The sequence below is a fragment of the Schistocerca cancellata genome, unplaced genomic scaffold (assembly GCF_023864275.1).
Source record: "Schistocerca cancellata isolate TAMUIC-IGC-003103 unplaced genomic scaffold, iqSchCanc2.1 HiC_scaffold_782, whole genome shotgun sequence".
Classification (NCBI taxonomy): Eukaryota; Metazoa; Arthropoda; class Insecta; order Orthoptera; family Acrididae; genus Schistocerca; species Schistocerca cancellata.
Window position 1 is genome coordinate 3730372 of NW_026046793.1, and position 20580 is coordinate 3750951.

The 20580-nt window shown below is 40.6% G+C and overlaps 1 protein-coding gene across 3 annotated transcripts in view; it reads left to right on the forward strand.

Annotated features, from left to right (window-relative positions):
* Window positions 1-20580, forward strand: part of LOC126143134 (disks large homolog 5-like) — a 367143-nt gene that overhangs the window by 299081 nt on the left and 47482 nt on the right. For 2 of the 3 annotated variants that reach the window (XM_049915343.1, XM_049915345.1), the window contains exons 1-2: window positions 11267-11412; window positions 16074-16206. The exons of the other annotated variant lie outside the window; for it this stretch is intronic. In XM_049915343.1, the coding sequence (XP_049771300.1) occupies window positions 11314-11412; window positions 16074-16206 (232 nt within the window). In that variant the 5' untranslated portion in view covers window positions 11267-11313. Of the gene's footprint in view, window positions 1-11266; window positions 11413-16073; window positions 16207-20580 lie in introns of those variants that run through there. 3 annotated transcript variants of the gene reach the window in all.

Below are 20580 nucleotides of genomic sequence, written 5' to 3' on the forward strand. Positions count from 1 at the left end.
CAAATTATCATGACAAATTTACAATGAATTTTAATAAAACCAAGTTATTCTTAATAATAACCAAACTTAAACCAGTAAGATGTTACACCTTACACTATTTTGGCTTTAATATGGTATCCAGATGAAATACTATGTCACTTTTGAGTAGCATTTGAGGACAATTCCTAGCATTGCCAGTAAAATGCTGTCACAATATTTTCACATTAAGTTTTTTTAGAAGATGACCAGTATGAAAATGGTTAATGTATAAAATAACTGTAAGAGAATGAATAAAACAAGAATAAACTACAGGGTAATCTAAACATTAAGGTAATCATGCTAACCAACAACAAGTTTTATACTAGCTACCCATATTCACTTGGTGTTGTACTTATATGTTGATATTTCAGAACCACACATATAAATACTCACATATCTTTGGAGTATCAAAAGGATACAAATCTCTGGAGTTCTTTTGTGAAGGTTTATAGCCATATTTCTGTAAGTGGCTTTCTATCTCCTCTACTTGCTGGATCAGTGAATTCTTTGTTGCAGACAACCATTCATTGAATTTTTTCTGAGCTTCTAGGCTATTTTTTGTTTCTTCAATCATTTTTTTGAGGTTTTCCTTAAAAGAAAGGACTTGTAAATTAGTTATAACATCATCAGCTACTGAAAACTGGGAAAATTTTGAGGTACATCCAAGAATTAGAAATTATGCCAATCCATTCCAATTTTCACTAACTATACAGTACGTATCCTCACAGCTTTAAACAGAAGTACAGAGTTCCAAATAAAGACTATATCATGGTATATCAACAAGGAATGGCAACTACCTTAACTGGACATCCTCGAACTTTCACATTGTAATGAACAAATACTAACACAGACAACAGAATGAAATTGACTAGCTCTGAGAGGTATACTGTTCAAAGATTACGGTTACAATAGATTATCATATAGACACAAAAGAAAATCATTTCACGTTTTCTTGTACACCATTGTGAAATGTATGGCAGCGGATACTTAATATTGTGGGACATGTTAGAGTTCCTTATTGCTCCAGTCGTGTATGGCACACAGGAAAAATGACTGCTTAAATGCCTGTGTGTGCACTGTAATTGGTGTAAGCTTGCCTTTGAGGAACTGCTGTGTATGGGGCCGAAGAATATTTGTAGATTTTTCACTTAAGGTAATACTGGTTCTTGAAACTTTGTAAGTACGGTTTTGCGTGATAACTAATGTACATCTTTAAACATCTGCTAGTTCAGATTATTCATTATTTCTGTGATACTTTCCTATGAGTAAAACAAACCTGCCCTTTTTAATGGATGTTCAGTATCCCCTGGTAGTTCCATCTGTTATGGACCCCACACACTCCAGCAATATTCTGTAGGACACAGAAGTGTTTTGTTAAGCAGTCTCTTTTTGTGGACTGACTGAAGTTTCTTCATTACCTTACCCAGGAGCTGAGGCCTATCTCCTGCTTTACCTTTAGCAGTGAAGGCCAGGTTCTTATCCCCTACCTGTCTTAAGTACACTGAAGATTTAGAGGTAGTTGTCAGATGCAGACATTTGAGCAAAGTTTGCCATGCCCCAAAGTATTGTGTGATAACAACATGATCAGAATGAACAGTGCACTGTGGTTGCTGGGTGAAAACTATAGATACAATGCAACAAGCTATGCTTCATTTCTGTCTGTCTTACTATTCAGCGTAAGAGTACGAATGTACACAGTACACGAGATGCACATTCTTTGCTGTTGCCTCACTCGAGTTTGTTAGGCAAACAGGATTTAAATGAGGTAAGAGCTAACTCGAAAGTATGCACGGTGCACTGTTTACATTCATATTATGACAAAGAGCATACCGATTCAGGATTCACAGGAACCGTCTCTTGTCACCGGTAGGAAAACATCCGAGACATAGCGTTGGCCATATTGACAAAACTTAACACAGGCTTACCAATCGGCTTTTCATAGCACAATTTTCGTGAGGACTTCAAATGTATGAAAAGCAAAAGTTACAAAATAAGAATGAAAATTACTTAGAAATTAAAAGTGGAAATATACAATAAAATTTTTTTAGATTTATAATAAAAACTTTATGAAACGTTTAAAATATCAATTAGATAATTCTGAACCACTTTCACTAGAGTGCTTGCTGCTCAGTTCTTTGTAAAGAGCATAATACTCCATAACACCTAGTGCATTTGATATCGAACATTTTTTAAGCGTCCGATTTGGAAAACATTTCACGCATCACCACTCCGACGGCACACTTACAACAAAACCTGCACGTTTTATACATCCTGCTGGTGTCACTTGTATGTCATTTTTCAAAAGCCAGTCCGTGTGCATGCATTTAAGTTTGTCCTTAAATGGTTTTCTCAAATAGACATCAAGTTGTTGCAGAATTGACGTCATTCCGCCTGGAATTACTGCCGAGTCCATTTTGCTTTCTAATAATTTTTGTTTCACTGCGGGTACTCGCCGGACCAAAACACGGTCTCGGTGACTGATGCCTCACAGTAAGGCCTCGACACAGTCCCAGTGCACCCATATGCCAACAAGCCCTGAACAACCTGTTCCTTTCACCTCCAAATCTCTCACTCCAGCCCAGCGGCATTACTCTCAGATGGAAAAAGAGGCTCTTGCCGTGGTCTATGCTCCCCAGACATTTTATGTTTTTTGTATGGCTTCAAGTTTCACCTTACTGCATACCATAACCCCTTGGTTTTCTTGTTTAACCATCACACTTCCTTGCCTGACAAGGCAGCACACCATCTACAATTCTGGGCAATGTTCTTGTCTCAATTACTAAATCCATTTTCGACCGAGTCTAGACGTGCCAATGTGAATGCCTTATCCCACCTTCCTGTGGCTTCCAAACCTGACCATCTCGAGTAATTGCTTTGCTTCCATCTCGATACTGAAACGTAGGCTGCGGTCGAGGGTTTCCCAAATACAAGCTCGTGCATATCAATCGGTGTTACCGTCAACCCCATTCTCTGCCAGGTGGTTCGGTTTGTTCGACAGGGCTGAACTACCAGTCTTTGGACCCCCTGTGCAACTATTTTTCCTTACAGTACTGCCTCTCTGTTTTTGGCGGTGTTTTGCTGTTGTCCATGGGAAACATCTCTCCCAGAGCAGTCATTCTGCCGCATTGTGATGAGAGGTTCTACCCCTTCTCCACCAGGGCCAGTGGGGAGTTTTGTGTACTAATCTGTTAGCTAGGAGGCATGTTTCTTGGTCAGGGATTGAAAGCAAAATTGTCTGTTTTGTTGTGGCTTGTGAGCAGTGTGCCTGACAAGACAACCCCAGGGCATCTCTGCCCCCCTGGCCCACATTGTGCCAGCTACAGGAGTGCATTCACGTACACTTTGCACATCCCTTCTTCAATTCCTATAGGCTCTCGGTTGTGGATGCATTTTCCCAGTTTCTTTACATTCTCTGGTGTGTGTCGACATTGGCTGATGTCACAACCCGTATGCTTTTGAGGCCTTTTTCTACTGATGGGTTGCCTTGTATCTTAGTTTCCCATAATGAGCCCCAATTCACTTCTCACACCTTTCAACTGTTTTGTTTCCTTCACGGTACTCATCATGTTATGGCTCCGCCATACCACCCCCAATCAGTAGAGGAGGCAGAATGACTAGTGCATACATTCAAGTCCAAAATGAAAATGGTCGTTGTCAATTCTTCGCCAGACAATGCCATTCTCTGTTTTATGAGCATCTAGTATCTATCGCTTCCCACCACTGGAGCCATGGTGCGAGAGTGGGGGGGGGAGGGGGAACGACCCAGCAGAGTTGCTTCATGACTGGCAGCCTCAGACACTCCTCCACCTTCTGCGACCAGCACTGCAGCTGCCAAGGTCACGTTCGTCTGGCCATTTCGTGCTGCGATCGCCAGCCCAAGTTGATACCAGCCACAGCTGACTGCCACCAGGGATACTACCTTCGTGACATCCGCACGACCGACATGCTGGTGATGCACTGCTTTGACCAGTTGCGCCTCAGCTCGCCACCAGATGCTACTGATTCGCAGGTGGGGCACTCATCACCACAGCTAATTGTGCCACTCTCTGCCTCGAGCCCATCATTGCCTCTTGTGCAGGTACCCCTATCCTTCTCCATGTGCAGCACTGGGTGCTGGTCAATCACTGGTCTCGGGTCCATCGTCATAGCCTGCTGTTCCAGTCGGGCCGCCTCCACCAGCCCCCTCGTCATCATCACCTCAGCCATAATCACTGGTGAGTCCAGCCCCATCTTCTCTGCACTGGGACATGCCTCCCGATGACAATGCAAAGATGGCAATGGCACTCTCCAGCCCGGTGCTGTTGTCGTGTGACACACAGGCCTACCATCCTCAGACACGCTCGCGTCTCCGCATATTCCGACCCTGTGCACCGGGCCCCACCTGGCACGTCATCCCACTTCTGCCATCAGCTACTGCCGCTCTGCATTCGATGCACGTGTCTCTCGTCAAGTCGAGGGCATCTCCTCTGTCACCTAGGTGCCCACTTCACACGAGGCGGAGGTGTGCTTATCCTGCTACTATTGCACGTGATCACACGAGTGCGCCAACTGTAGTGTCGCTGCACACGTGTACTTAAATAAATTGGCAACTGTATCAGTGCAGGCTGGGCACTAGAGGCTACCTGTAGGAAGTGTGCACACGGCACGGTCTCTGCCACACCACCTACTGGCAACTCACATTTATATACATTCGGAACAATGCTGACTCACTCTCACTACGTTCTTTTAGTTTGTACCGTTTGCATCAGTTGTTCTGTGTATCACTCGTGTTGCACCTCTGTATAATTCTTTTGTCTTGTTACATGTGAAGTCATGAGAGGCTTATTTCCATTATTGTCCAGAGGTTTATGAATAAAAGCCATATTCTTATTTCTTGGATCAGTTTTGTGTGCTACTTGGTTACTACACATTACATGAGGTCTTTATGACATTCTGGATCATGTTGTTCTTATGAAAGGTGACTGTAATGGGGATTTCATCACAGTTTTTCACCACTGCAGCTACTACCCTGCAAGGAAACCATTGCTTGGTGTCCCTGCACCCTAAAGTAAACAAGCAGGCACATACTCCTTGGCTTACATGAGGAGTTTGTAGCTTGGGCACCAAAAATGCTTTCCCTTCATCATTATGGGGCTAAAACTGTACAGGTTCCTCACAGTTCCCCTACAGTGGAATGGTTACCATGCCAGGTTTTGGGCTCCTAGCACATTAGCTGATAAAGTGTTGGGAAGTTTCTGTAAGTAGCATCAATCAGAGAAAACCCAGGTTGTCAGTTTGGAAGCCATCCTATGTATCAAGTCAAAGATGAAGGGCATTTTCCTTCCTTTCCTGTGTGCTCCCCACACACATACCCCCAAGAGTTGTAAGCTCCCAAGGAGAGGATAGCCAGTGCTAGACTCCAAAGTACATAAAAAAGATTTACCACAGGGATTCGGGTTCCCGTGTTCACGAATCACAGAAACTGCGGTGATGCAGACAATATAGGAAATAATTTACTGTTTTTTCAACCCTTTCCTTGACATATAATTGTTGCAAATCTCATTACTAGCATACCAGTTCATTTCATTTATATGAGCCATACCAAGGCAAGTGTTAATACTGACTGTCACATTCATATTGTTGGATGTTTCATCACCAGGCCAAGCCAGGCCAGGGCCATAGCCTCGGGCATTAGGCTTTGCTACAGGCACCCAAAGGCCTAAGACTCTGTTGAGGTCACCAGCGGCCTTGTGGCAGCCGACATGTTACGTATACCACCAGCACTGATAGCAAACTGTGGTGATATGCCTACATAGTCTTGGAAAATTGTCAGCTGTAGTTGACTGTTTCTCTTAAATCTTCAGTACTTCTTAAGGGCATCCAAGTCTTGCTCATGTTTATGGTCACTCAAGAATAACAACCACATTCACAATGTGAGGAATAAAACAACTTCTAAAATGACTCATTACCTGACACATCACTAGCACTGAAACCTGGGATGTATGTATCTGTCATGTATTATTTTCATCCCAGCCTCTTAAAACAAATATCCATGATTTCTATCAGCTTACTGTTCATTATTTTTAACTGCATACACAGTTGTGAAAGAATGACATAAGCAACACTATATTTGTAACTTTGTAACTGTTAAAATGATACCTTGATATCAATAACCTCCTCAATGCGCTGGTCTACAAATTCCTCTGATGCTGTAGCCTTCAGGGGATCTCCAAAGAGGTTAGGGCAAAGCAGCGCTCTCTCTAAGTGTACTATTTTTTAGTCTATATTCCGTGCACACTCCTTCAGAACCTTGAATGAATCACACTCCTTAGCACTCGTACTGTAACAGATTGTAAACCAAGTTAACTGTTTTAATATACAGATACACAAAGGAAAAAATACAGTTTTATTATAATGCCATGAAATAATAAAAGTTATAATTGTTAGCAATAATGATGACAGCAGCCTCACAGAGAAAGTAACCAAGCAGAAAAGCACACTAACTGTCTCAAATTATAGACCGTTTTAACAGTAGTTCCAGAGGTTACAAGTGCAAGCATTAGAATCTTACATAAAAGTATGTGAATTATGGTTTACCAAATTGCAAAGCCTATCATAAATCAGTATTGGAAACAACATGAGAATCCTGCTTTGTTGTTTTAAGTGAGCTCTTGATAAGGATAGTCAATGCAGTCTCCAAACTTATGTCAGGTGTTTGTGCATACCTTTGTGCATGCACATACAGTCCTGCATGAAAACTATGCTCATTAATTGTGGAATTGTGGATTTTATTGTTTATTTTTAGATGGGTACAACAACTACATTGCTGATCTTTTATGCTGAGGATTTCTCATTCATTTGGATGTTGACTGTTTCCTGAAAGATGGTGTTATATCTCTATAAGAAAGAGAAATGTTTACCAGCATGTGCCTTAATTTAAAAGCAACAGGATGATACAAGGAAGGATTTCAAGGCTGGTGTTTATGTCTTTGGTGAATTTTATTTTATGCACATTAGGCTGTGATTTAAAGCATACACCCGAGTAATGTTTCACCTCCTGAAGTTGGAGGCATATCAGAAGCAATAAAGGCTTGGACAGCTGTTTCAAACTTAAATAAGTTCTGTAAACCAAAATGTTTATATTTATCCATGTAACTGTCAGTTTGTGAAAAGTATTACCTGAGATTGTGAATTTATGCCGAGCTGGGTTGTGGAAATTGTAATGGGGAAGAGTTTAGCAGTAAGGAGTACAACTGGTCTAAATCCAATCTTCCTTATCTATTCGAGTTATTTTTGTGATTTAGAATTTTGATGGCCTCTGTAAATTCCCACGTAGTAATGACTGGGTCTTGACAAATCCACAATATTAGAGAAATGAATTTGGTGGTTGCCTCGCCCCAGTGGGTAATCTGGATCTGCTGATGTAGCCTTATTTCCCAGATGACAATCACTAGGGTTCCTCGTGCCAACTTTTCCCAACTAAAAGCTCCAAAACATACGTGGATTCACAATCTGAGGCAGCAGTCTGTTGATGTCTCAATCCAACCACTGCACAGATATGTATAAACAGTTGGGCTTGCTGATCTTGTTCTAGTTTTAAGCTGCCACCTGATTCTTTATAGCCTCTGTTGATGTTCACAGCAATGGAGATGAAATACTAGGCAAGTAAGCCATAGATCACAACTAACACACATAAAACAAAATTCACCAAAGCAACATGACTGTGGCCTACTGTGACTATTGTTTATCATCCAAAGATTTTGCTACTCATACTGCCTGGGATCCCATGACTCCTACAATTGCAATCAGTGGGTTCTTGAGGACCATATTCACCAAGGAGCACCATACCAAGAGTACCACATAACTAACATCCAAGAGGACACATACTGTTCATCGGACAGTATTTTATAACCACATCACATTCATTGCATTGAGAAATAGACTTAATGGCATGCTACCAGTTATTCTGTAAGTTGTTAACATTTTCTGCACAATTTTCTGACAACTGAACAAGCCTGCAATTTTGCTGACATGTATACTTACTGCCTGGATCCTAACCAGACTGAACTATTGTTGGTCTCATGCTGCTCTTTATAGACAAGTACGATTCCCAATATAAACTATGACGTGTGATGCCCTTGGTTTTCAGACAACAGTTACATTCTGTAAAATAAATTCTCTGTGTTTCCCAGCTCTGGTGGATGTGATGGCCAGCAAGATCTTTAACCGAGTGTCAGACCCCAAGCCTTATTTAACATGTTGACTACGTAGCAGGCTGAAACCTCCATCCCTATATATTAGGTTTCCTGATGCCATTTCAATAGACTCTTTAATTATGCAGTCTCAGAAACCCACCACAAGACTAGTCTTATAGCATTTCATTTCATGATTATATTCTTGGTGGTACAGTAGAATCTCGTTAATCTAATCTCGGATGGTCCAACTAACCACTTAGTCTGACTATCCCATTTCCAGTGTTTGTTCACCTACACAGGCCACTGCTACAGTCAGTACTGGACTTGGTGATGGCTAATTGTCTGCAATATGGATCTATAGACAGTTGACAGCTGCTATGTGCGATAGTTCCAACACTTTTAGTATGAATTAACTTTTTTCTAGCTAGTTACTGTCCACACATTTTTTTATAAATCAGTGATAATATACTTCCTTCATATTAAAGTGTGTAAAACTAAATTATGGCACCAACTAAATGTAAACATGTGTTGCTATCTTAACAAGCAAACATTGGGCCCAGTGTCGTAAGTGACTATCAGTATAGCTGATGCTGACTGCGCAACAGAAGCAGAATTAACTGACTACCAACTCTGACACTGTAACTTGAACAACGAGTGATAATGATGAAGACAATGAACCTATGGCTTGGGTATCATTGCTACAAATGCATTTGATATGGCCCTTTAATACACCGAACAAAGTTCTAGGTCTACCACAACAGACATTTTGTGGATTAGGAAATGGTAGAATATAGCAGCAAAATCAAAGCTGTCGTCTCCTAAGCAAACGGACATTACAGGCTTTTTTGTCCTTCTTTAGACCAGAACAACTGTTTTTACAGTGTTTATTTGTTCACTGTCCTGTAACACACCTCACCAGCTAAAATGCAGCCCCACTTTGAGTGCTGCTCTCAAAGAATGAACTGGTTGACATTCATTAGCAGCTGGTAATGTCCATGATTACAGTCAAACAAATAACAGCTGCTGTGAGTCATTGTGCTGGAAGATCTCTTGAGAGTTGTGTATCTGTGGTACCAGTACCAAAACTACCTGAAGTAATATCCACTTCTGTGGATCCTGTGTCCTCTGCAAGAAGTATTACTCATCCACTTGACTGCGAGTGGCATTTCAATGGTAGAGCTAGGCATCCTGTACAAGGTGGATGGTGAGGGAGGACTCAGGGTGTTGTATCGATCCCCCTAGCCGACAAGTCTGAGGTGCTGTCTTTTACCGAAAGTGAAACTGAGCATGAGCCAGTGGAACTCATTTCATCAGTTTTGTACAGTGCCAAAAGGAAGCAAATTCAAAAAGGTAGAGATATATTATCATCAGCAGTCCATACATAAGACGAATTGTGGTAACCCTTAGGGAAATGGCAACAGTAGGCAGGAAAGAACACCACATGCACTCATTCTGGTACATCTAAGGGCATCATTCAACATGTTGAAGAGGCTATTCTGGTAGCCATTAAGGAAACTGAGTGCAAACAATTGCAGAATGTGGTACACGTTCAAATAAATGATAGCCGTTATCTGGTGTCCGAGGTCATACTCGGGTCAATCGAGTGACTGGCAGAGAAAGTTGAGAAGACCAGCTATGCGCAAGGAATTTCAATAAAGCTCAAAATTTGCAGCATTGTCCCAAAAACTGATCGTGGCACTTTGGTTCTGAGCTGAATGGAAGGACTGAACCAGCAACTTCAAAGATACTGTGGCAAGCTAGGCTGCAACTCCCTGGACTTGTGCCTTAGAGAACTGCAGGGTCCCTCTAAACATGTCAGCAGGTCTAAGGTGTGCACTAGGCCTCCACATCAGATGCTGCTACTCTGGTAGCTGACTGTGTGGGGTGTACACAAGGTTTTTTTTTAGATTAAGTGACTCTCCATCCAATCCAGATAACAATAGCTGTACAAGACTCAGAAGTATCAGTGTAAGGTTGAAAGAAAGTTTGCTTCTCCTTTCTATTCTCATGATCAGCCAGCCATGGTAATCTGCATTCTAGTTTCTAATTTATTTTTTCTACTTCAGTAATTATCGTAAACCTCTTTCGGTCTCACTTTGACTCGGACACACAAACAAGTGATCGTTACTTAGTTTCTGGAATATGACAGTTTTGTCTCCTGTTAGGATTTTGTATCGACATATTGCTTCCCGTTGATAGAATTTTTTAAGCATTTCCTTACAGTAATTGACACTTCAGTTTTGTGGCATTTGTTGGAACAGATCTTTTTCATAGCTAGATCTTAATGCAAAATCAAATACGTTGCAGTCTCATCGTGCCTTGGGATGTATCACAATAAGTCATGTGCCAGTCCTTCCGGATCTCATCTTAACATAATTTACTTCTCACAGAATCATGTTTGTGATGAATTGTAAACAGCCATCTGTGAAGGTGATTATCAAAAGTTGAACAATAGGATTTGAGGCACGGTTGTTGATTTTGGCCATTACAAAAATTGTAAAGTCGTATAACAAATCTCTCACACACAATTTCCATTTTTCGCAAGTTTCCTTAAATGCAAGCTGAAAAACCTTAGCCAGTTTCTGGTGAGCTGCTAGAATGAGTACGATACAACTGGTGTCGTGCTGAAGTGGGGTTGATTGGTTGTGATGACACAGTTCTGTAGCAGTAGCCTGAAGTCTAGTTTAGGGTGAAAGGTGATAACTTGGTAGAGTTGATGAAAGCAATGAAAGTGAATGCTAAGTAAAGGTTGTTGTAAGACTGGCATCTAGTATAGTCTAGGTTCATATTTGTTTGTATTTAAACAGTTCACTACAGCCGAACACTGGTTGTGGTGTTGTCATTCTAGTTGTTCGTCTGTTTCTGAGCTGTTTTTTCTAACAGTAACAAATGAAAAACTTTAAAACAGTGGTAACTGTGCATTTCACTAGGTGACACTACTGTGCTGTGTAATTTGCTAAATATTTGTAAATACCCTGATATTTTCTGTTGTCTTGTAACTTTTGTATTTATATTATTTCTTTGACTATTAACTTTTATTTTTAACACGGCAAACCAATCGTAATAGCATGTTGTACTATCCAGTGTGTGTAATCCACAAATACGACCAATCATAGAAGAGATGATGATGCGCATCCGTCCAGAAGAGGAGGTGAAGATGATACGGAGACGTGTGGCTATGAGTGAAATGAAAAAGAAGTCTGAATCTGATGAAAAAAATGTAAGTTTGCACTATTTTAAAAAAGTCTCTGTGGTGATTATTTGCTGTTATATATTGTTAGAGGTCTAGTCGTAACAGATCTTCCTATCCATTCTTTTTGCATTAGCGTTACCATTACTGATACAGCTGTGATTTTCATCTGTACTTTATCATTCATAGACTACTTGAGCAGATAGCATCAGACCACATCTATCTTATTCTCTTTTTATGTATGTGCTTATTTAACCCAGAAATTGTCATGATGGTGTAAGATGTCTCACCATAACACTATGAATACAAGTAGCTCCAGTACACATGCACACAGAATGTTTTATGAGGCTAGGACAGTTGGTTAGCTGTGGTCTTGTTGAAGGCACATATCTGGTATTTGCCTGAAGTGATTTAGGAAAATGACAAAAAGCCAAAATCTGGGCGACAGGACAGAGCAAACTATTCCCGAAGATGAAGTCGGTGTCTGTACAACTGCAATGCTTCATTCAGTTGGTTCCAGTTGTTCATTGTTCTTATGTTAATTACATAACCTGCATGTACTCCCTCGATGGTAATATAGGTGAGCCATAATGGTGTGGTTAAGATTTGGGAAATCCAAGAATCTTGGGTTGTTGCCAGATTGTAATCAGTCACTTTCTGCTGCAAGCCTCGGTTCCACTTCAGTGTTCGGTGTGGCAGTGAAATGTTACATGTCTCAGTGATTGGGTATTTTTCATAACAGTCTGTATGCCATGTTCTGAGTGAGCAGACTATTATTTCAATTGCTCTGTCTGCAACAAATTTCAGCTGGTAATAGCAAATATACTGTTAATGATTTATTAGAGGAGGAGATGCACTTGGATCGTAAGAAGAGATTCCAAAATCGGATATTGGGTTTTAAGGCATACCCAGATGCAGATACTCGGATCACTATTGAGTAATGAAGAGTAGAGAGAAGTGTAAGATAATCTTCTGGAAGAATCAAAGTGGAAGGAGTTGGATACTGAAGCACTGAGGATGGGCGAGATGTGTTAGAGGTTATCTAAGGCTGTAGATGCTGTGACAAAAAATTCACAGTAGGCAGTTCAGTTGAAGAGGAATGAACTTTTCAAAAAAGGGCAGTCACTTAAGTTGAACAGACAGACATAAAGGCAACGAAAGTGACTGTAAAGAAATGTTGGGTTACAGAAGAAATACAGGGTGAGCACAAAGTCTTGCCCTGATCATAAAAAATTATAACAGAATAACCATTTGTCATAAGTTACATTTGATGCTGTTACATAGGCTAGTGTTACTAGTTGTTGCGACCAGTAGATGGTGCTAGTGCTCCACAACACCAATGCGGTCTGTTAGGTCACGTTAATTGCTGGAGAAATGGCATCAGAGCAGGTGAAAGAGCAATGTGTGCTTTCTTTTCACAAAACGAAATCACCAGTCGGTGTTCGGCGTAAATTTCGGGCTTCTTATGGACGCAGCCCTCCTGACTTTAAATCGGTAAAGCGAGGTATGCAAAGTTTAACGAAACGGGCAGTGTTGAAGATCGTCCTCGAAGTGGCAGGCCTTGTGTAAGTGATGCAACTGTTGATAGTGTTAGACAATCATTTCGACAGAGTCCGTCTAAATCGACTCGTCGAGCTTCTTGTGAACTTCAAATATCGCAAGCAAGTGTGGTGAAGATTCTTCATGAAAGGCTTAGGTTGTGTGCTTACAAAGTGCAAATCTTGCAGGCCTTGCAACCGAATGATTTGCTGACACATGCTGAATTTGCAGCTGAGATTCTAAACAGGATTGATGGTGCTAATGATTACTTAAATCGCATATTCTTTACTGATGTATCCACCTTTCGTGTCAGTGGAATGGTAAAGAGGCATAATGTCCATACAAGGGGTTCAGAGTCTCTACATGCTACTGTACAGTTACTGTGAAACAGTGAAAAAATGAATGTTTGGTGTGGCCTCATGCATAACAAGGTTTTTGGTCTGTTTTTCATCACGGAAAAATCCATTACCGCTAACATTTACTTCCATGTTTGGCAACAGTTCATTGCCACACAGTTAGAAGAATATAGACCGTGGATACTTTTCCAGCAAGATGGAGCACCCCCCATTGGGCTTTGATAGTGCGTGATTTCCTGGATGAAACATTTCCGGATCGGTGGCTTGCAAAGAACGGTCCAACACCCTGGCCACCCTGCTCTCCAGATATTACGCCCCTTCACCTTTTTTTCTGGGGCTATATCGAGGACAGTCTTCGTCACACCAGTTGCTGACATTGATGAACTGAAGGCTAGGATACAAGTTGCTGTGGATACCGTGACAGAATACATGTTACGAAACACCTGGTGGGAACGTGAATACCATCTCAACATTCTCCAAGCTACCGAGGGAGCACACATTGAGGTTTACTAACATAAGTGGTCTAAAAAAGACTAGTAACTATGTAACTGCATCAAATGTAAATTATGATGTACTTTCAACATAGCAGCACAGTCAGCAATTGTGATAATCTAATATATAAGACACTATCAGCCTTGATTGTGGTAATGAAACAAACCTTTACCTAGGTTTCAGCCCAAATAATTGAGCCTTCTTCAGAAGATACACCTGAATCTATAATTTGTCTAAGAGGGCATGGTCTAGAAATAAGACATGCCCTCTTAGACAAATTATAGATTCAGGTATATATTCTGAAGACGGGTCAATTATTTGGGCTGAAACCTAGGTAAAGATTGGTTTCATTACCGCAATCAAGGCTGATAGTTTCTTATATATTAGTAAATTATTATGTCAAATGGTTATTCTGTAATAAATTGTTTTAATCATAGCTGCACTAGTTGGAACACTCTCCCATAACCTCCAGGCCTCGATCTTCCCTAATTGCTGTCCTCCATCTGCCTCTGCCCACTTCTCTTCTCCCCCTCTGTAGCACTGCACACCAGTGTGCATGGGTCAGTGAAGTGGTGAAATGCACCTATTCTAAACTCGCCAAATTACTTGTGCTCGAGCTACAGAAAGTGGTAGTAGTTGGGGTAATTCACTGACAACTTCAGGGAATTGCTTCCGATGTATAAACACATAGGCTAAGAAGTGCACTGTCCAGTGAAGGAGGTTATGTAGAGTAACATAGTGCTTTTTAATTTCATTTATCTTAAGTAAAATTTGTAAGCAAATGTGGAGCCATATTATGTCTGAATTACCTCCATTCAAAAATTTCTTGGAATAGTCTTTCGCCGGCCGGAGTGGCCGTGCGGTTCTAGGCGCTACAGTCGCAGGTTCGAATCCTGTCTCGGGCATGGATGTGTAGGATGTCCTTAGGTTAGTTAGGTTCAATTAGTTCTAAGTTCTAGGTGACTGATGACCTCAGAAGTTAAGTCGCATAGTGCTTAGAGCCTTTTGAATCAATAGTCTTTCATTGTGACATTCTCAACCATTTTGTTTCAAATACTACTTCCAAATCAGTTTAAAGTTGATGTGACATGCTTTTGGTTTTGGCTGACACTATTTTTGAATACTGAGGCGAGTATTTTTTGTACTGTAGAACAATAAAAATTCATTAGTAAATTTGTTGTGAGCTACTTTACCTTTCCTTCATACTGTGTTCTAATAACTTTCCTCAGTATAAATAAAATATATAGTAAATTATTACATATTCCTGTTGCTACAGAGTATTAATATTGAACATGCTATTCATATTGAACATTATACTGGGTGTACATAAAGTCCAGGAACACTTTAAATTATTTATTGCACACAAACTAAATATTGTACAGATGTCATGCATATTGCATTTTGAAGAGAAACTCTGAAAGGTGCGTTTTTTTGCAAGCATTCAGTATGCAAACCGTGAGTGACTCAGCAGATGTCAATATGGTAATAGAATTCTTGCCATGCCCATACCAGTGTGGCAGTCACTTCTTGTATTCTCCCGGAGCTCTTCTACGTTGAGTGGTAGAAGCAGTACGTACACCAGATCATTAATTTGTCCCCATAGAAAAACAAAGTCTCTCGCAGTGTGATTTGGCGATTGGGGAAGCCATTTCATGAAGCAGCTGTCCCCTTCTGTAACACGGCCGTGTTTTGGCTAGCACTGACTATTGGCAAATTGCCAAACTACGCTATGGCTGTATATATGTGGGGGGGGGGGGGGGGGGGGGGGAGGGGAGAGACTTGAAGAGTTTCTCTTCAAAATGACATATGTGTGATATCTGTACAGTGTTTGGTTCTTGTGCAGTAAATAATTGAAAGTGTTCCCGGACTTGATGTACACCCTGTATTCATATTTCTTAGCAAACTTGTTTACAATGCTAGCTCAATGTGTAATAACCACCATTAAATCAAGTGGCAACTAAAAGTGTTTAATTAGCAGCCATGGAAGTTAGATAAATAAAACTTGCTCTCACATACAACAAAAAATTACTTCTGGAAAATTTGGAATTTCAACCTGGAAATCTCAGAAATTGTATGATGAGTCATCACCTTGAGCTTTTTTGCATGTTGATTGTTTTCCATATTTCTCAGCACTGACAGACAGTTTACTAAATTTATTGAAAATATTTATATAGTATGTCTGTCTTCCATAAACAGCTATCTGATGACTGACACTGGTCTATCAGTGCAGTTGTCATTACATTGAAGCCAAACCCACAAAAATAACAACTAATTATTAATAATGCTGCATTTTATTTCTTGCAGTCAAAGGAAGAAGAAAGGTTAGCATTGCTAAGAGAATACAGAGCATTAAAAATGGAAGTCCAGGAAAAGAAAGCAAAGGAATTAGCACAAAAGGAGAGGATAGAATCTCTTAAAAGAGAGATCAAAGAAAAACGTACGTCTTTTCCAATGTTGGTTAGTTAATGCCTTGTAATATGCAATAGTTGATTTTAATTATTGTTAATATTACTATTACTCGTAGTGTTTCAATATTTATACCACCATACTGCTGAAATTCAGTCCCAGTAGTGATCATTCAAATGGTGTCATAAACTGTTTTTGAGAGTGTGCTACAGAAAGTGCTAAAGTTGGAGACAAATGTCTGAGAATTCAGGCAAAGGAATTGCTAAAAGTATATAGACATGGGCACCATTAAAAGGACAGACTGCTTAAATACTACTTTGATGGTTGCTAGAAAGTTTTTCCTTTACTGTAGTGTAAATGATGTGCTGCTACTCTGTCAGAAGATTATAGGCATCTTTGCAATCATCCAATATCTTTCTTAGAAGCAGAGCCACATGACATCATCTGAAAATCTTTTTGGAAGGTTTCACATCCACATATATGCATTATTCCATCCAGGAATTTCCAGTGTTATGCATTCCCACATGTTGCATGATGATGAAGAGAGGGGGCGAGAGAGAGAGAGAGAGAGAGAGAGAGAGAGAGAGAGAGAGAGAGAGAGAGAGAGAGAGACTGACTGACTGACTGACTGACTGACTGACTGACTGAAGGTCATCAGTAAAGAACATGTAACTAACATTTCACAATTTGTTGTGATCAACCATAAAGGAACTAGTAGTACATTGGTAATAAAACATACATGCATAATAAATATACTCATTTCAAAGATGTTTCCTTTTCAGTGTATTATACTTAAACTATCTTCTCTACCGTGATCAATTCGATGAGATGATAGGAGTTATACAGTTGCTCTCAGATCCGCAGCACTGTAGCAGATGTGATTTCATGTCAACATCTAGATAGTTCTTTGCTCCAGGAATGCATCATTGTTTCACTTTTTGTCTTCATTTTACAACTCCTTTTAGACACATTCATTGTGATCAACCATTCTTCAGAGACCTTTAATGTGTGACAAAATTAGTGTTGCTTGCAAATGTCAAATTTTTGAATTGTTCTCCTTGCATTTTGATTCCTTTGTCAAATTTTTCTGTTGTCCTCCACTGCTTGTTCAGTCTACCTATTGAATAGCATTGGGGATAGGCTACAAACCTGATTCACTCCATTCTTGATCACTGCTTCCCTTTCGTGTCCTCAGACTCACAGCTGCATTCTGGTTTTTATAAAAGTTGTAAATAGTCTTTTGCTCCATTTTTTAATTATACAACTTTCAGTATTTCAAATAGTGTATTCCAGTCAAATTTGTCAAAAGAATTCATGTAAATCTACAAATGCTATAAACACTGATTTGCCTTTCTTTAACCAATCTTCTAAGATAAATGGCAGGATCAGTATTGCCTCATATGGTCCTACATTTCTCCAGGGAGATGTGATTATTCAGAAGTAATGACAAGGATGGGCTTTCTGTAAGTTCTGGTAGAAGTCTTGTCTGTATGTAGCCACTTTGTCAGTGACATTGTTGTCAAGGTTATGCAGTGCACACAGCCAAAGAAAGTGTCAGGACTGTTTGACTGGTGAAATGAAAGCTTTGAAAAAACTTGACTAATGCCAAATGAAAAGGCAGAGTAACAGGCGGAATATAATGCCCAATTAAGTCCCACCTCCAAGGTGTCATTGAGGCAAACAGTATCACTTTTGTGAGGAGTGCCAAAGACAATCACACAGTTGGCTATGGTGCTGAGTCCTCTCTCCACCCCACCCCCCACCCCCTCCCCTTTTCCCCACAGCATGACACAGCAGATGTCTGTTTGCCATGGGAATTAAAGGTGACAATGTCAGCTTGTCCTCAGGAAATGTAATCTGTCATTTTTGTATTGGCCTAGTCTGCAATTTCGTAGACACAGCCTTTGATCCCGTAAAAGCATTATAACTGCCATATTTTGATGGTAAAAACAGTCACTCGGCAATCTACACATTGTGATTTCACTATTTCTTGGTTGACATTGCGTGATGGGCTAACAGCTTGAAAGTAAGGAAATTATTCAGTATTATGTGAATGAAAAGGTGTATACAGGGTTGTCCATTGATCGTGACTAGGCCAAATATCTCATGAAATGAGCGTCAAACGAAAAAACTACAAAGAACGAAACTTGTTTAGCTTGAAAGGGGAAACCAGACGGCACTATGGTTGGCTCGCTAGATGGCGCTGCCATAGATCAAACAGATATCAACTGTGTTTTTTTAAATAGGAACCCCCATTTTTTATTACATATTCATGTAGTATGTACAGAAATATGAATGTTTTAGTTGGACCACTTTTTTCGCTTTGTAATAGATGGCGCTGTAATAGTCACAAACGTATAAGTACGTGGTATCACGTAACTTTCCGCCAGTGCGAATGGTATTTGCTTCGGGATGCATTACCTGTGTTAAAATGGACTGTTCACAAATTGCGGAAAAGGTTGATATCGTGTTGACGTATGGCTATTGTGATCAAAATGCCCAATGGGCGTGTGCTATGTATGCTGCTCAGTATCCTGGACGACATCATCCAAGTGTCCAGACCATTCGCCAGATAGTTACCTTATTTAAGGAAACAGTTAGTGTTCAGCCACATGTGAAACGTCAACCACGACCTGCAACAAATGATGATGCCCAAGTAGGTGTTGTAGCTGCTGTTGTGGCTAATCTGCACATCAGTAGCAGACAAATTGAGCGAGAATCGGGTAGCAGACAAACTGAGCGAGAATTGGGAATCTCAAAAACATCTGTGTTGAGAATGCTACATCAACATCAGTTGCAACCGTACCATATTTCTGTGCACCAGGAATTACATGGCAACGACTTTGAACGTCGTATACAGCTCTGCCACTGGGCACAAGAGAAATTACGGGATGATGACAGATTTTTGCACGTGTTCTATTTTACGACGAAGCGTCATTCACCAACATTGGTAACGTAAACCGGCATAATGTGCACTATTGGGCAACGGAAAATCCACAGTGGCTCTGAAAAGTGGTACATCAGCGACCTTGGCGGGTTAATGTATGGTGTGGCATTATGGGAGCAAGGATAATTGGCCCCCATTTTATCGATGGCAATCTGAATGGCGCAATGTATGCTGATTTCCTACGTAATGTTCTACCGATGTTACTACAAAATGTTTATCTGCATGACAGAATGGCAATGTACTTCCAACATGATGGATGTCCGGCACATAGCTGGCGTGCGGTTGAAGCGGTATTGAATAGCATATTTCATGACAGGTGGATTGGCCGTCGAAGCACCATACCGTGGCCCGCACGTTCACCAGATCTGACGTCTCCGGATTTATGTCTGTGGGGAAAGTTGTAGGATATTTGCTATCGTGATCCACCGACAACGCCTGACAACATGCGTCAGTGCATTGTCAATGCATGTGCGAACATTACGGAAGGCGAACTACTTGCTGTTGAGAGGAATGTTGTTACAGGTATTGCCAAATGCATTGAGGTTGACTGACATGATTTTGAGCATTTATTGCATTAATGTGGCATTTACAGGTAATCATGCTGTAACAGCATGCATTCTCAGAAATAAGTTCACAAAGGTACATCTATCACATTCGAGCAACTGAAATAAAATGTTCAAATGTACCTACGTTCTGTATTTTAATATAAAAAACCTACCGGTTACTAACTGTTCGTCTAAAATTGAGCCATATGTTTGTGACTATTACAGCACCATCTATCACAAAGTGGTCCAACTAAAACATTCATATTTCTTTACGTACTACACAAATATGTAATAAAAAGTGGGGGTTCCTATTTTAAAAAATGCAGTTGATATCTATTTTACCTATGGTAGTGCCGTCTAGCGGGCCAACCATAGCGCCATCTGGTTTCCCCCTTCAAGCTAGACAAGTTTCGTTCGTTGTAGTTCTTTTGTTTGATGCTTATTTCGAGAGATATTTGGCCCAGTCATGATCAATGGACCACCCTGTATAGTTGAAGCTTACATTTGTACTGGCTCATAAAATTGTTCAAACACTGCCTAAATATTTAGCACTCTATGAAAGAGTAATATTCAGAAGTTGGTAACAAAATGGTGATGCAGCGGTGTCTTATTCTGATTGTAACTGTAAGTCTTCTGTTAGTAATATGGAGCTGGTTGTTTAATAGGACCGTATCAAGACATTAGTTTTCAGGACAATGAAAAACATGAAACACTGCATAAAAATTCCCCCCAGGGGGTCCACAACTCTTTTGTGGATACGTGCGTAGCGAGCACGGGACCCCGAGCTAATGTGGCCTTCCTTCCTTTCCGGGCTGCATACCTTCCCATTCCGCATCCTTCCCCATCCCTATCTTCGCCCCTCCTCCCCTCACCTCTGGCTCTTTCCTTCCCTTTCTCCCCATCTGGGAGTATG